The sequence below is a fragment of the Perna viridis genome, chromosome 2 (assembly GCF_037379345.1).
Source record: "Perna viridis isolate PV_CMFRI_1.1 ecotype Kerala chromosome 2, ASM3737934v1, whole genome shotgun sequence".
Taxonomy (NCBI): Eukaryota; Metazoa; Mollusca; class Bivalvia; order Mytilida; family Mytilidae; genus Perna; species Perna viridis.
The window spans coordinates 50,759,537-50,777,581 of NC_142446.1; the positions used below are offsets into that span (position 1 = coordinate 50,759,537).

General features: G+C 31.4%; 1 protein-coding gene across 2 annotated transcripts in view; it reads right to left on the minus strand.

Moving 5' to 3' along the window:
- Positions 1–18,020, minus strand: part of LOC148625648 (5'-3' exoribonuclease 2-like) — a 40,184-nt gene extending 22,164 nt beyond the window's left edge. For both annotated transcript variants that reach the window (XM_088569303.1, XM_088569302.1), the window contains exons 1-19: positions 17,877–18,020; positions 15,820–15,947; positions 15,042–15,153; positions 11,718–11,891; positions 10,614–10,776; positions 9,690–9,740; positions 8,914–8,931; positions 8,463–8,602; positions 7,819–7,944; positions 6,543–6,622; positions 5,889–5,946; positions 5,450–5,507; positions 4,684–4,733; positions 4,203–4,250; positions 3,394–3,522; positions 3,050–3,153; positions 2,229–2,313; positions 1,719–1,769; positions 429–536 (exon numbers count right to left, since the gene is read on the minus strand). In XM_088569303.1, coding sequence (XP_088425429.1) covers positions 429–536; positions 1,719–1,769; positions 2,229–2,313; positions 3,050–3,153; positions 3,394–3,522; positions 4,203–4,250; positions 4,684–4,733; positions 5,450–5,507; positions 5,889–5,946; positions 6,543–6,622; positions 7,819–7,944; positions 8,463–8,602; positions 8,914–8,931; positions 9,690–9,740; positions 10,614–10,776; positions 11,718–11,891; positions 15,042–15,153; positions 15,820–15,947; positions 17,877–17,951 — 1,758 coding nt within the window. In that variant the 5' untranslated portion in view covers positions 17,952–18,020. The remainder of the gene's footprint in view (positions 1–428; positions 537–1,718; positions 1,770–2,228; positions 2,314–3,049; positions 3,154–3,393; positions 3,523–4,202; positions 4,251–4,683; positions 4,734–5,449; positions 5,508–5,888; positions 5,947–6,542; positions 6,623–7,818; positions 7,945–8,462; positions 8,603–8,913; positions 8,932–9,689; positions 9,741–10,613; positions 10,777–11,717; positions 11,892–15,041; positions 15,154–15,819; positions 15,948–17,876) is intronic.
- Between the last annotated feature and the right edge of the window lie 25 nt (positions 18,021–18,045).

Here is an 18,045-nt window from a genome sequence, read left to right on the forward strand (position 1 = left end):
AAGTGACATGATTTTACATAGCCAACAAAAAAGTGGAAATTGACAAAATCAGCGGTAAACACATGGTAAAAAGAAAGAAACAGAATGGTAAATTCCAAATTTGAAAAAAAAGTCATGCCTGAATTATTATCCAACAATATGTCAAAATGGCTGTTTGATACAAAGGGTCATGTTACACTTTAAATATGCTGTTTCTAAAGGTTTTTTCTTCGTCCACTTCAACTTATATAAGGATTTTTCATGAAAAAAATGTTCATCTACAATGCATTTCATTAGAATTGTTTAGTTCACTTTTGATTGCTTTAATTCAAAATTTCTGGTAAACTGCAATCAACTCGAATTATTCGTCTCCTCTCTCCCACCCCACTGTATCCCATCTGCATTTATAGCTACCCATCCCCTCTTCTATCTAAAATTCTACTACTTACAGGAGCTGTATGCTTCTCAAAGTCATTGGGTAGATCACTGATATTAACAAAGTCTGAGGCAAATGGTGCATAGTGGTATGGGAAATACCATTTCCATGAGGCACATCCCTGTAACAAACAATCAATTAATAACCAATTCAGAAATTCAATTTCCGTCCTTGAAAACAATATTCTGTCATCACAGTGTCCTTGTAAATATGTCTTGACCAATCAGAAACATATTGAGCAACAACAACACTAGAACACCATAGAGATTCTGAATAGGTCCACTGATAGATACCAAACTAAGATTTCATTATGAGCCAGTTTTTGAGAGAATCAAAATGGGAAAAATCAGAAACATGCATGTCAAAACCCCACCGATCTGATTATACAATTTCACTCATGGATGCTTTTTTCTATTTGAAAAGACCATTATTTGATCTCTGCATAACTGGATTTTCTCTAATTTTTTTCAATAGAATGTTAGAAATCTGAGGAGTTTGACAGAGTTATCTGCCCTTGAAATATTCATTTTCAGTGCATTTCAATGAAATTATAACTCAAAGCACCAACATGATATGGATTTTCTTGTCTTTTTTCCTCGATTCTGATGGTGCAAAAAGTCAAATTAAACTTTCCAAATGGTGGGTTTTTTCATACCATGTTTCACCTACCGTCTGTTTCTTAGAGAGACTTGCACTTAATTGAACATTTCCATTCAAAGATAAAAGTTAGTACAGCTTGTATTTATGTTGCTTTTAGAGAATGTTGCATTTGTTGTATTTCACCATATCTAACCTTTTTTTTCTATTTAAGGAGGTAGACCTAGGGTAAGGGACACAACTCTTACAAATCATTGGAACATTTGTATTCAGCATTTTACATCAATCTCATGTAAGCATCAAAGTAAATTGGATTTCATTCTGTTTCATGGGAAAGCTTGAAAGGCTTTGGTGAAATTGAATATGATACAAACATATCACTGATTTCAAGAGTTATGTCCCTTACCATAGGTCTACCTCCTTCAGATAATACAATTCCACATTTTCAGATTCAAATATCAAAACAACCTAGTCAATGTAAATATTTGTAAATAATCATTGATGAAATGTGCTGATTTCTTCAAGAAAAATTTGCATGGTAAAATTTTGGCCATTAAATATAGAATGGGAAATTTCCATGGTAAGATCCATAACATGAAAATTAAACAGTCATGAATACTTTTATCTACAAACAAGTCAAAACTGGGCAATAACATATTGATCTGGAAAAAAGGATGGCATAAAAATTTCCTGGTTTACAGTATACCTGATAATAATACCGCAACACCCAGCAAAGCCCTCTAACATAATGTCTAGCCTGAAATAAAAAAAAAAATTCAACATAACTTATTATCAAATAAATATACCATGTTTTGGTGTGTATAATTCACATTTATGTATTGTGTGCAGTGCAATTTTGAAGGTCAAAATGAATGAAAAAAGTATTTTTTAGACATACATGTAGATTGCAGTAGATTTTTGAAAAGACAAAAAAATCTTTATTTTGCACTTAATAGGTCTAAGTTTCACTAGCTTATTAGCTACATGTAAATTGACATGGACCAATTCCTTGAGTTTGTGTATTTTATAGCTCCTCACAGGAGATACTCTACTCACAACATTCTCCTCACAGGAGATACTCTACTCACAACATTCTCCTCACAGGAGATACTCTACTCACAACATTCTCCTCACAGCAGATACTCTACTTACAACATTCTCCTCACAGCAGATACTCTACTTACAACATTCTCCTCACAACTGATACTCTACTTACAACATTATGTCTGAATTCTATATCAGAGGTTTCCACATCAAACTTAGATTTATAGTATCTGTCTTTCCATCCATCTTCCCATAACCTGAAAAATCAAACTTAGATTTATAATATCTGTCTTTCCATCCATCTTCCCACAACTTGAAAAATCAAAGTTAGATTTATAGTATCTGCCTTTCCATCCATCTTCCCACAACCTGAAAAATCAAAGTTAGATTTATAGTATCAGTCTTCCCATCCATCTTCCCACAACCTGAAAAATCAAACTTAGATTTATAGTATCTGCCTTTCCATCCATCTTCCCACAACCTGAAAAATCAAACTTAGATTTAAAGTATCTTTCTTTCCTATTACCTTCCCTAAACCTGAAAAATAAAAAAACATTATAGTATCTGTCTTATTATCCATCTCCACACAATCTGAAAAATCAAACATAAGACTTATAGTATCTGTCTTTCCATCTTCCTAAAATCTGAAAACAATTGAATCATGTATTAAAGATCTTCATTACAATGTAAACCTCTTGACCAACATGTTTGCTTTAGTCTTTGTAACTTTAACTCCATTGTGACATTGCATGGAAAAAGAAGAAGCAACGATACATGTAAACACTACTTCATATATGTACATACATGCAAAATCTCCTGCAGAAATTGAATTTGAAATAAACAAGTTACATGATTCTAATATGGCCAATATGTATTGGTATTACATATGGCCAATATGTATTGGTATTACAGTGCATATGACATTTAAATTACTTGTGAGCTGACTGAAGGGAGCTGACTTAGGCTCAGGACTGAAGAGTAATGTGACCTTACTTGACTTCATCTTCAGGTTCCTTCTCTTCCTCTTCCTCCATTTTAGGTGTGTCATCAGCTTCTGGTGCTGACCTTTTGGTCCCTCTACTCTCACCATCCTTGGTCTGAAAATATAGGTTAACTATGCAAACTATGCAATAAACAAAAAAAAATCTAAACAATTTTTTCAAGAATAAGAAATTATTGTTTATTAAGATTTTCCTCTTTTATGTATTGTGTAACCTACACATATAAATATCTTTATAGCACCTTCATGCATATGATATTTCTAGTGAAACATCTGTATGTATATTTTACATGTACAAAATTGTGTGGCCATGTACTAGTACATGACCTGAGTGTACCATCATAGCCTCCATTCTTCCCTTTGCAGCCTCCTGTCTGGGGTTTGACACTGCTGAGGTACTGTATGAATGGCCTATAGGTTGTGGTGCAAACTGTCCTCCTGGAGTCCATCTTGGTCCATCAGCAAACTAGAAATAATTCATTAATAAAGATAAATGTAATTCATAATACAAATGTACATGACCAATGTTTTTCAAAGATTAATAGACCAGAACAGTTAAGTGTAAGTATTTGTAAGAATCAGGCAAAGAGGAAAAATCAGAAACATGCATGGCAAAACAACACCGATCTGGCAATGTAATATCACTTAAGGATGCTTTCTCTATTTGAAAAGACCATTATTTGATCTCTGCATCACGGGCTTTGTGCAGAAATTTTTCAATAGAATCTTAGGAAAATGAGGTTTTGACAGAGTTATCCACTTTTGAAATGTTCATTTTCAGTGCATTTCAATGAAATTGTAACTCAATGGTCCAGCATGATATGGAAAATCTTGTCTGTTTTCCTAGATTCTGATAGTGGAAAGAGTCAAATTAAACTATCAAAATGTTTTTTTTTCCATATTATGTTTCAACAACTGCCTAATTCTTACAGGGACAGACACTTAAGAAACTATAATTAGCATGCAATTTACTATACTGAGGGACATAAGGCAGTGACATACATATGATAAAAAAGTTACATTGGAACAAAAAAAATTCTGTGGGATAAAATTTTCAATGTGCCCTACATTTCATGGGAACTGCCTAGTTTCTACATGGACAGTCTCTTAAAAACAATTTAAAAATCAATGGTGGTGTATACTTACCCTTTTTTCTCTGGCTTTCCTCTCTTTATTTCTTCTCTGAAACTCCAGCTGAAAAAAAAGACCATTACATGTGAGATATATTTATAGAGAACTGACCTACTACTATTAAATTAAAGAAAAGAAAAATCTTTTAAATTTGACTTTAGAATTTAGTTGGATTAAACACCAAAATTACACAGTATTATACATGTACATAGCAAGTGCTAAGTTTGATCATAAAGACTTAGAACATATTAATTTTGATAAAAATTAATAACAGAACTTTGATTCCTAGAGTGGTGACAAGGAGGTAACACAGACAGACTGATAAATAAGCTTATGTTTGGAAAGATAGATGTTACAGTATTCCAGTCAGAACTTCAATAATGCAGTGATCAAAATAAATTTTTTAAAAATCTTTCCTTACCTTACATGCACCTCCTATTTCATTGCTCTTATGAGATTAAGAGAGAATTTAGATAAAACAACCTAACATATTTACATCATTCTGTCTTCTTTTCTTGAATATTTCATCTTCTACTTCACCTAATTCTACAATAGATATAAAATTTCATTAAAGATTTCCTTGTTAATTAAGCAAAAATTTAATCTCAGAAATAAGTTTTCTGATTGATAAAATTTTTCATCTGTAATCTCATAGATTTGATTTTCTCATGTGAAAGTGACATTTCCTGTCTTACTTTAAAACTGCAGTAACTTTGTGTCTATCAACATTCTAAGTATTTCTGACTCTATATTGGCAACATTCCTTCAGAACTTGCATCTGGAGTTTTCATATCACATCTCAAATGTTGTGATGTGCTAGATTTCTTACAATTAGGCTTCTGAAACAGGTTTATGTTGGCCCAAAATTAAAGTCATCACTACAATGTTTTTATGGCCATCATCATGGACTCATGGATTATTTTTGAGTATCCATCTGCAATATGAGAACTGGTTTGTTCAGTATGTCATAGTTTTCCTTTCCACTTTTGTCTACCTCGAATGTGACATTTTATCAGCAAAATGGTGGGTGTTTTCTAAAAAAGCAGAATTCCCTTACCCTACAGGTGCACATGGTGCATACTCCCTATTTTCAGTGGAGTCGAAGTTGCAAATTTATTTTTGTTTCTTTGTATGTATTATTTTGTTTATTTCAAGTGTCTATTTTCAATGTATACATGTATCACTATCCTAGATTATGTTCTTTTGATTATCGTTATATTCCTAGTTCCCTTTATTTTTCTTTGAAATAGTGAAATACAAACCTTGCATGATAATTTGTACTCTACTCAGATTAACAACTCCACTATCTGTTAAATACCCCTAAAATGATTATAAAATATATTAAATTCATAAGCAAGTGTTTAACACAGCTGTATTACTTTCTCAACCTAATCTTTTAGACAACTTGAAAAAGTCCAGCAACTTGTGAAGTGACTTAAAGAGTATCAACTACTGAAACACTTTTGAAACTTGAATGTCATGATTCAGGAACAAATCATAAGTAAAATTTTATAATTTTTAATTTTTTTTCATAAATATAGAAATATTGCCATAGGTTAAACTGACAGCGGTAAAATTAAACTGACTAACATCTTAATGATGGTCATAAAACATGATTATTTGGAATAGAAATGATCCATTACTAACAAATATTGATTAAAATACACTCATCGGACCACTTTGTATTAACTAGCCACTTACCCCAGTTTTTCTAACACAGTTTTTATATAATCTGATAAGTCTGTCTATAGCATTTTCCCTGAAATGAAAAGTATATTAAATTAACTTTAAGTTATAGAAGAAGTAACATAAAAATCATTTCAAGTCAACATTAAAAAATGAAGATAACACACATCATGATGTCAGATAGTAAGGTTACTGCTTTAAGCTAATAGCAAGTGGACATCCAGGGTATTTTTTTTTAACGTATTACCAGTATTTAGAGAAATGGTATACAGTGAACCTTGTTTTGGACTAAAAAGTTAGTTTAATTTAAGGAGGTAGACCCAGGGTAAGGGACACAACTCTTACAAATCATTGGAACGTTTGTATTCAGCTTATTACATCAATCTCATGTAAGCATTAAAGTAACTTGGGACCGATTTCATTCTGTTTAAAATGAAAGCTTGAAAGGCTTCGGTAAAATTGAATATGATACAAACATATCCTTGATTTTCAAGAGTAATGTCCCTTATCCTATGTCTAGGAGTTCTGTTTACCAAGGTTAAAAATATATTAAAATTGATATAAAGGAAGTCAAAAAGTGTCTGGTTTAGGCAGATTTTCAGATTATTCTGGGTTAGGTAACTTTAAATAAATTAAATAATAATTAACTCAGAAACAAAACAAACATACCTTATTTCTAATGATGGTAAATGTGGAAGGAAATCATTACCGACAAAGAAACACATAAAAACCCAGTCATCTAAAGACCTCTGAAAATATATAAAAAGATAATGTTAACACATTTAGACAAACATTCTACTGCCCTTGTTTTAGTCATTAGTACTAGTTGCAGTGTAATTGACATCCTACATATGCAAGTGGTCAGAAACGTCAATGGCTCAAAATCATTCTTTCTGAAATGAAGTACACAATTTATATGATTGTTTATAATATTAACAGGTACAGAGCAGGTGCTCCACTTAACTTTTGTTAATGTTAGTTTAGTGACTACTAAATGTTACCAGAACAATCAGAAATGTAACATGTCTCATCTCAGTGATTAAAGGGAAGCAGTATCACACAACGATCCCTGATTTAAATTTTTATAATGAAAATGTTTATGTACATTTACAAAAACTTATATTTGTTTTTAATTTTTGTCCAGATTATGTTCCCATAACCAATGTTTGGGCAGTTTACGCTTCATAAGCCATGAAGCTGTTTAAGAACAAGTGTAAACTGCCCAAAAGTTGGTTATGTGAGCATAACTTGGTAAAACAAATTAAAAACAATCCTTATTATTTAATTTCTAAGCGATTATTTTAAGTCAAAATCAGGAAGTGTCCCTTCATTAAAGCCTTACTCAGTTTGAAATTATTTGAATTGCAGACTGCAGAGAGATTGACATCATTTCAAGATAGTTTATTGAAAATAACTTATCTTGCCCAAATGAGAAATAACAATATAATTAAATTATTTCCAAATGACTTCAAACTTGTGGTCATAACATATATTTTGCATTACTTCGATGGAAGACAATACAATTTTAGGTGGTAGACCTAGGGTAAGGAATTAACTCTTGAAATCAGTGATATGTTTGTACAATTTCATCAAACCCTATCAAGCTTTCAATTGAAACAGAATGAAATCAGTCCAAGTTAATTTGATGCTTACATGAGATTGATGTAAAATGTTGAATACAAATGTTCCAATTATTTGTAAGAGTTGTGTCCCTTACCCTAGATCTACCTCCTTATGTAACCACCTTTCTCTAAAAATATATAATGCATCCCACTAGACTTTCAAACAAGCACTTAATTACATAGGGAAAATGAGAGTACAAAAACATATTTTGGTTCATTGAAATTATTTTTATGGTTTTTTTTAAATTTCTACAAGAAATTTCTTATTTAATGATGTTTTGTTTTATATTTTTTTCATTTAATTAGATCAGTTACATATTTACCTCAAAATCATATTTAAACGGTAAATTAGTCATCACTAGTTCTCTTTCTAAATACTCCCGTAATATATTTAGTCGTAAAAATATAAACTGTTGTTCTGAACCAATCATCATAGGCTCTTCATCATGCTGCAAAAATAAAAATGGATGATAAATGCTTGGTAGACTGCCATAATAATTTGTTCATCTTAAAAATCTGCTACTAAAACAGTTCTCAGAACTAGTCTTAATAAAAACAAAAACAAACATTTAGAACAGCTGTAATGGTGAAATCATAAAATACAAAATGTATTTTAAAATGGATAATTTAAAACAATAATGGATAATAAAACAGATTTCATCAACCTTACTAATTACTTTGCTTTTTGATGTTAAGTCAGCATTTTGTTTAGATAGTCCTTGTCTGAGCACCACAGAACATTTAATTAATATTTAAGTCAGAGAATATTCTTAACTTCAATGGTAACCCCAATCAAAGTTTTTGAAATTGATGATGTCACAAACAGTTAAGAATTTTTTCAAGTTTAGTGCTGCTGGGCTAGGCATCAGGTAGAAAACTCTGTGATTCTTATGACAAAAATAGCTATTACAATGTGGGATACATTTACAAAACATAATAAAACAAACAAATGAAAGTAAATCCCTACCTCTCCACATCTTTCTTTTGGTAGTCCCTGACAATCTTTCATGTCATGACCTATTTGTCCACATAAATCACATGATCTAGGTTTGTTGGGTTTGAATTCCTCTCTTATGATGGTAAAGTGAGGCTCATGTGTAGCAAGACCTGAAGCATTTTAAATTTAAATGTACTACGGTTTAAAATAATGAAATGCTAAAGGGAAAGTAAATACTTTTGTAACTCCAAACCAGAGTTTTTTGTCAGTACTCTGATTAATATTGTATAAACCCGACTAAAAAATGTACACATGGATCTTTTATTAAAAGAGTAGTTAAAAAGAGTCATGCAAATATTTTTATCAAAACTATTCACAAACAAACCATGAAAAATCATTAGTAAAATAATATAAATAAATAACTTTGAAGTAATTGATTCCACTTAAGAGCCCTTTTTTACATATATTGTATACAACTTACCTAACATAATTAAATCAGCTGAAAAAAAGACAAAAACCAAATAAATTGATATCAAATTGTATATAAATTAACAAAATATCACTTCTGCCGACTTTAATCCTTTCAGATCTTTTGCATCATATACTGTCAAGGTACTTTTGGGTACGTGGTTTAGGGAAAAATAACAGTTCATGGATTCTTGAATTCGTGGATTTGAAACTATATCACGCAAATGAATGGGAAATTTCCTCTTCATTGGGAATTAAATTTCGTGGTTTACCAGATCCCACAAACAATAATACTTTCACAGTATTATAAAAGAGTGATGGTATCATAATTAAGCTATTTTCTACATGAACATACCTAATAATTCATATAATATAGATGCAATGATTTACAGAATGTTTCTTGTGTAAAAAAATTTGATATTTCACTCTGTTAAATAAATTCTGTAATTTCACTCTCGGACTTTCTCCCGCCACTACATTACTTAATGTCACAACACGAATATCAGTCTGCCATTCAAAAAAATTAAAATTTATGTTGAAAATTGCAACAAATAATGGAGGAAATCTTTATAATAAATAGGATAGTTAATTGGTTATTGTAAATAACAAAAATATGATCACCAAGAACTCATTCAGATTTAACTCTTGTTCGGAACAAGTTCCACACACTTGTTAAATCATGCCTTCTTCAATACTCGTGATCATATCTTGGTTACTCACTCTTTCCAATTAATTATTCTATTATTACTATGTGGTGATCCATTCTACTAATGTCAGTAAAGTACTCACCATCAGCTCCATTTAAACAATGCCTTGTGTTGGCATCATGATCTGGCTGACCTGTCAAAAATTATAAATATGCACTACAACTGAAATTCTGAGGGCTGTTCCGTTAAAAGAAATGAGGTAACTGGGGAAGGCACTTTTTCATCAGGGAAGTCACCCATAGAAGTTCTATATCAAACTGTATTTTGTCAAGAGACCTGAACACCCACCCATACACAAAGACTAAAAGTGCCGTCCTCTTGTACCTTGTATGTTTTCTGGAACAGCTCTGAGTTATTTAATAAAGTTAATATCATAACAAAGTAACAATTTTCTGTAAACCAACATTTAAGGAGGAAGACCTAGGGTAAGAGACACAACTCTTACAAAACATTGGAACCTTTGTATCCAGTATTTGACATCAATCACATGTAAGCATCAAAGTAACTTAGATTGATTTAATTCTGCTTCAAATGAAAGCTAGAAAGGTTCTGGTGAAATTGAATATGGTACAAGCATATCACTGATTTCAAGAGTCATGTCCCTTACCCTAGGTCTACCTTCTCATTATGAAATCCAAAAATTACCAAATTTTATCAATCCTTAAAAGGTAATTTAAAATTTATTCTGAAATGAATATACATGGAAAATTCTGGTATAAAACACGCATCAAATTTCTCACCTAAAATTATGAAATAATAAACATTTTCCTGATACCAACATAGAACTGGAAGGTCATATAAAAGGTTCTCAGTGCATTTCCCTGACCAAAAAACATTTGATAAGACATCAAAGAAACTATGTTGAAAATAAGTGATAACTACAAGTATCTATACATCTTAAACTGAGAAATATTTGCAAGTGTAAAATTCTTGCTAGTGGTATTTGCATATATTAAAAAAAAAAGAAAAAAAAAGGGAAAAATCAAGATATGCATGTAAGATTTACCCCTCTGTCTTCTGATATAGTCCATAATTTTGTGTTCTCCTTCACCTGGCACATTAGCATCTGATAATATAACTTTAATATTCTGCCATCCTGGGTCATTGTTTATTCTGTCGTGAATGTAATAACGTAAACAATCTGCCAATCTGAACATAAAAGGAGTTCCCTGAAAATAATAATAACATAGTAAACAGTCTGTTGATCTAAAATATTAATGGTGTTTCCTGAAAATTAAAATAACATAAAAAAAGATTTTCTGAGCTGTCAAAATAAATGAAGCCTCCTAAGATTAATATAAAGTTAAATAACAATGAATTTATAACAATTTCTTTGGGAGATTTGATGGCTTATGGACCTCAATATATTAGTTAAGATTTTATGGTAGTATAATAACTAGAAAAACTGAAACTTGATATCTCTACTCCCCCACTGATAACATGCACCTATTGACATTAAAATTGATTTGAATCAACATCTTAAATACAACGTGCATAATGGTAATATGTAATGAAGATTCTGTGCAAGTTTCAGAAAAAATTCCATTCGGTGGTATAGGAGGAGTTCCCATATTCATACATGATTAAGTCCATGTCTTGCCAAATTGATTTGAATCAAAATCTAAAATACATGTAGGAGGTACACAATGGGGAAATGAAGAAAAGATTCTGTGAAAATTCCATACAGTAATGTAGAAGAAGTAACAGATGAGAGTTGGGTACCCCCATGACCCAATATTTATAAATAACAAAGCACATATTTTGCTGTGAACATTTCAATGCAATCTCTGGACTATATTTACTATAAAAGACTACTTAAAATTCAGGGGTTCTAACTAGTGGTGGTCCAAGGTTCTAGCAAAAGAAAATTTGAAAGTTCATTTGCCTATGTCCTAGACCTTCAAAATTTTCATTGACAATTTATTGAGGACTTATGGTTTTCCTCAACAGGACTATAAAACTTTAAAAAAAAAATTGAACCCTTGAAATTACAAATTCTTTTCAGTAGAAAGAAATAATTTGATACTATCAGTTACAATAAACCAAAATAATACAGATCTTTTTATATATTAATTTCCACCATGGCATATTCAAAGATGGTGAAACTTACTGGTGTGATGCAGTTACTGTCAAAGTGTTCTCCTTTTTCTTTCTCTGGTGGTAGATTAAATCCCTTTGATGTCAGTTCTTCTCTGAGTCTAGACATCTCTTCTATTTTTTCAACAGATTCCTTTGATGCTCTAAACCTTCTAGATCTTTGTTGGTTCATCTTGGCTCTTGGTGCCTGAAAAGGTCAGAACAATTATTCAGTAAGCTTTTCATCAATACTTGTACAGTGGATTCCGCTTAATTGCATAGCCTATTTGCCAGTAAAAATTATGCAAATAACCGGGCTATTCTTATAACCGAAATTACGATTTTACTGGAAGTGTGAGTTCAGGTAAGACGACGATACTGTGGATCAACCAGGGAGATCACTGTTCAACATTTCTGATCTGGTATTTAATTGTTATAGACCTTCTCATTGTGTTGTTCTTTTATCAATAAATAATAATATATATTGTTTGTCTTGTTTATTGACCTTCTTTACGTTGTGTGTATTTATAAGTAAAACCATGTGTTTCTCATCTATAAATAGTCAAGTAATTTCCTGACCTTTTTATGAAAGAAAATCCCATATTTCATATTTCAGCCAGGATTCAGTGTAATATCAATGTTTGCAGTTTGTGGGCTTTTGAAATGGTCTGTGCGTTTTTATTCCTCTGTTCAATCACCATTGTACACTGATAGTTGTGTATTATACGTGTCATTGACCTCGATATATTCCTATTAAGTTTGGATAGTATGGGGCACCTTAGGGTAGTTGAATTTCATTAGACATTGTGCTGAATGAATGATGATTTTCGGTTGATATTTATGCCTAGTAACCCAAGCTCACTAAAAACTGTTCAGCTCATTAAAGAAAATTAAATTTACACTGATAATCATTTGTAGTCGGAAGAATTTAAATAGGGACAAAAAATACCCCAAGCCGCATCACAAGGTGATGTTTGGCATGTCGTCAGAAGTCATTGTTCACCTAGGTGCTTGTTTATTTTAATGTTATTAGAAATCATTTAAAATGTCTTTTATGTCCATTATGTTTTTAATCCATTATTAACGGTTTATTCCCATTTGTCCCACATTTGAAAAAAACTATATTCCCAGTTGTCCAACATTCTTATAACAACAAATAATTAATTAGTGTTTTGACAAAGTTATAGTCTTTTTCTAGTACTCCACTATCACCATCTAGTCATATACATGTAGATACATATTTTTGATTGGAATTAAAAAAAAATAATAATAATAAACATAATAAGTGAAGTTAATTATTTTAACTAATTAAACCAGCAGTCATATAATAACTTTTAATAACTGACCACATTAATTGGCTAATCAATTTCTTTCTAAGTGGGCTTGCTTATGAGCAACATGCCACTTCAGCTTGTTGAAATCAATGTGAACACATCTCAAAAGAGGTATATATAGAAAATAAAAATGTCAACTTGAATCAAAGTCAAAATGGCTAATGCACAGCTAAACATAGAATTCATAGAGAACAGTAGAGGAGGACAAAACTCTATGATGAAGAGGTAGCAAAATTGAGAACACCTGAATGGAATGAAGAAGTACAAAATACAGAAATATTGACAACAGAATGCAACTGCTCAAACAAAGACTACGCAACGGGGAAATCACAGTTATCAATTATGCTGATGCAGCATCTCAGCTTATTCACCTTGGGTAGAAGTGTATGAACATTTTACTGTTTGTTTTATACTGTAATAGTGCATTATTATCATTCTCTGTTAATTTTTGTGAATCTTGTTATTTTCATAAATATTGAAATATATCATAAAGCAATTAATAAATATTAGAAAAAATTATTGTTGTTTCAATTATCACCCAAGGAGAAAAATATTAATACGGAAAAAGCATCATCAAAAAGCACAGTTCAAAATGCATTCAAACTATCCACATGGAATATCTCCCTCTGTTACCAGGCATCAGTACAAAGGATTGGAAAAGATCTATTTTATTTTGTAATAAGTTACATATTTTATAGCAATAAATATACTTCAGGAACAATTTATCTATAGATACTACATAATACAATTAGATAATATTCAGAAAAAGACTATACATAATTACCTATTGTAATAAGGGTGTGAAAACAACTAATTAACATGTACACAATTCCCACTTGTCCCACACATTTTTACCTGTAATTATAAAATGTGGGACAACTGGGATGATACCTTATTAACACCTCCTGATTGATGATAATATAGTTTTTACAACAATAAATATGATTGACATATTTATGACCCGAAGGCTTAAAATAGAATTTGGGAAAACCTGTCTTTACCTGGATGAGGCAAAATTCGCTATGCAATAAACCGAAATGCACCTGCAAGGCCTATGCAAATAAGCAATTTTTCCCTGATAGAATAATAGGAAATGGTTTTGTGCAGGAGAAAATTATGCTAATAACCGAAATATGCAATAAAGCGATATGCGATTAAGTGGAGTCGACTGTAGCAATAAAGAAAGTATTTTTGTTTGAATTTATTGAATTACTTGACAAGGTCAAAATAATTATTCAGGTAGCTTTTCATAAATACTTGTAGAAATAAAGAATGAATTTTTGTTTGAATTTATTGCATTACTTGACACAAAAATTGCTAACGGTCACTATAATTTCAACAAGTTTGTTAGAAGTTATTAGACAATAATAAATAATAAAAATATACATTTTTAGTCTATTGTTTACATCATAGTTGATTTATTTTTACTTTGTTGACCATTTTAGACTACCATTAAACTGGTGTACCTGAGAAAACAAAACAAAACAAAACAAAACAAAACAAAAACAAAAACAAAAACAAAAACAAAAACAAAAACAAAAACAATGATACATTGGTCATGAAACATGATAGCAGTGAGTACATCATTAAATTTGATACTACAGTGGAATCTGCAATTTTGTCAGATGAGGGTACTTTAACAAAAACTAATATAATCAAAAGCTCTGTTATCAAGAAAAAACTACAAACATAAATATTAATTCATTGAAATAATTCAATTTCACAATAGACATCTATCAAGATATGAAGATGATTAATAGTCCCTGCATGTCAATGACAATGTTCTGGGATTCAATTTTCCCATCACCCAGGACAAGTGCAATTAGGGTGTTGGAAAGTTGTTTATCATGGTCTACTTTCCCTTTGGCAAGTAAAAAACCTAAATTTCTGAAAGGATTAATTAATTCTGAAAGGCAGACTTTTAGGTGTGGGTAAAGTAATCTTCATTTGAAATTTTCTTATTTAAGCCTAAAATTTCAAAAATATTCTAGAACACTGAATTCATGTAAATCTTTTGAACTTACCACTCCATCTATGGCCATGTACAGAAGCTTCCTAGGTCTCACTATAGAGAATATTCTGTCAATGTATTCAAAGATCAAAACCATCATCTCATCCTCATTCTTTGGGGCTGGTCTACAATGATGAATTTACAGAAGATTTGGGTGAATGAAATTTTACATAAAATTAAGAATAATTAAAAACCATAGTAAAAGGTCTTTCTGATTGCAACACATCAACCACAAAAGTTTGAACTTTTAAGTACTTTTTTTTTTTTATCTTCAACACATGATTAATCACTTGTAACAACCTTGTAGGAACCATCTCAGACTCTTTTGACAAACTGCCTTACCTTTCAGGGTTTGAACTTCGCAGTCACCCATTAACCAATGGCCTCAAAAAAAAATTAGTGTGGTCTACCAAACCTTCTGCTCTTATAAAATACTTTTGCATACAGTTGGACACTTTATTTCAATTATGGACTACTAAAGAAAATTTAGTAGTTAAAACCCTGCATTTATTAAGGTATAACATCTGTGTTAAAAAAATTTGGTTTGTATATAAACACATATTTCAATTTGTTTTCTTGCATGTACCTTCTTTTTTTTCATAGAAAATATGAGATCTGTTTTAAATTTGTATTATCTTAGTAATAGTAGTGGTTACGCATGCTTTAATATTTGAATGGAACATACATGTAGAAGTATCATAAAACAGATATTTTAAACCTTGGACACGTGTACAAATCAAAAATTTATGAAGAGCTCAGTGATAATTTCTTACAGCAACAAAAACACTTACTTGTCCTCAGGGTGACAACATGGATGGATGATACCATTCATATCAAGATACAGGTTATCAAACTCATAGTCATTGGGATTGGGCTGACTTGTGTCTACAGGTATGTTTTCGCCATTCACTTCCTTTGGCTGGAAATATAATCACAAACATTAAAAATTTTAATGTCAGAAATCCCTTTTGAAAACCAGAGTTACAGTGAGCATGCCTCTCCAAAAATGCCTTCTCCCCTTCTGCAGAATTGATAAAAACAACACAAGTCAGGTCAGTTTTTGATTCAATTTTACATAAAATCACTAAATTTTCTCAGACCTAGGGAATCGTATAATAATTTTTTTCTAGATACACAGGTTTTTCAGTAGTCGGAGTAAGACTTGTGATGATACAGAGTCCATACTGTTGAAAGGTTATAATGAACCTTAATGTGCATGATGACCCCGGACACACAATACCTTCCACATCTATTGTTGCTGGCAAGACAAAAATTGCATTAATAATTTTCATTCACTGAGAAAGTACTATACATGTACGTAACTAGTCATTTCATACCATGATAAAAAAAAAAAAAAAAAAAAAAAACACATTTTGCTGTGTAATTGTTAATTTAAGTATTCAGAGCTACACATCCAATTCAGTGCTGTTCCTTCTCATGTGCCATTGTGTGTAGTTATTTACTGTTGTTTGTGTACTATATGTATGTCATGACTTAGTTATGGAAGTAAATAATTAGGGTAGGCGTGCACCAAGCTGCACATGGCATCATCAGGACATTTATACAAATTTTATGTTCACTGAAGTACAATTTATCTGGCTTATTTATTGTGATGTCACAGACTGCCGAGATTGAAATGAAATGTATTGTATGTATAGGTTGGTGTATGGAACCTGCAGTTTGATGTTACATTGTAAGATTTTTAGAACTGTATCTCTGTCCTTACATCTTGTGAGGTATTCTAGGTGTTCAGATGAAAGCATTGCCACTATATGCCTCGATAAACCTGAAGATCCAAAGAAATGCAGCACCAACACCATCTATGGAATATCCAAAACCACACAATAACTCTTGTTTAATTATTTTACTCTTATTATGAACAGTAATTCACATACAAAATACAACATACTTCATTTCAATTTCAGTAGTCTATGACATCACAATAAATAAACTGCAAATATATTGTACTTCAGTGAACATAAAATTTGTAAAAATGTCCTGATGATGCCGCAGTAAGCGGCAAAACATGTTGACGTAATAAAATAATTTCCATGCGGTAACTAGGATGTCGTGTCTTCTTATAGTTTAAACTTTTGCTAAATGTTTGTGATGCTACACCAAACTGCATCAAGTGCAGTTTGCACCAAGTATATTTGTTGAAGATTTCTGTGATTAGGATCCACTGTTTCAATATATCATTTTGTTGTAACCTATGTATGCAGAATATAAAATTGCTATTCATATATATTATAGAACTCCCATCCAATCTTTATTATTATTACCTTCACCAGGGACCCACAAAAATTATAGTCAACTCCGGATATAGTTGAGGTGTTACAATATGGAGAAAACATAATGCAAGTGGAATGTAAGACTAGAAAATACTCTGAAGGAAGTGCAGAAATTTGTTGACACGAGGCAGACGATTGTGCAAGTGCCGATGTGCTGTTTTTCTAAGAGTAAAAGTAAAGTACAACAATGAGCTCCATCATAGACATAGCCTACAATGATAATATGATCATGTAGTAATTCACTATACAATTGATGTCGGCAAGCTACATGATGTAGATGAAGTATTGATTATTTTTATGCAAAATTCATTAAAAAAGTTTTCAGTATTGTATTCCAGAGTACTGATAAGATTTTTTGAACTATTGCACATAGTCCTGATCCAAAACCGACAGGTCATTATCAAAATAAAGAAGTGAAGAACAATTAAGAAAAAGATTATGAGGGCTGGAGGGTCATCCTTGCAGGATTCCATGAAATTGAAAAATACTTAGCATGCATGAGCCATGGCAAAGTGAAATTGGGAAGTCTTGTTGTTTTTGCAGGTGATATTCTTTACCTTCTCTTCCACACAGTGAACAAGAATAGAAGGATATTTTTTACTCAGCCATCGGAAAAATGCTGGTACTCCCATCGTCGTGAATTTCCACGCCGGTTTTATTTACTGTCCTAGACCTTTATTGGACTTCCGGTAGGAAATTTTGCAACACCAATTTTCATTCGTCAAA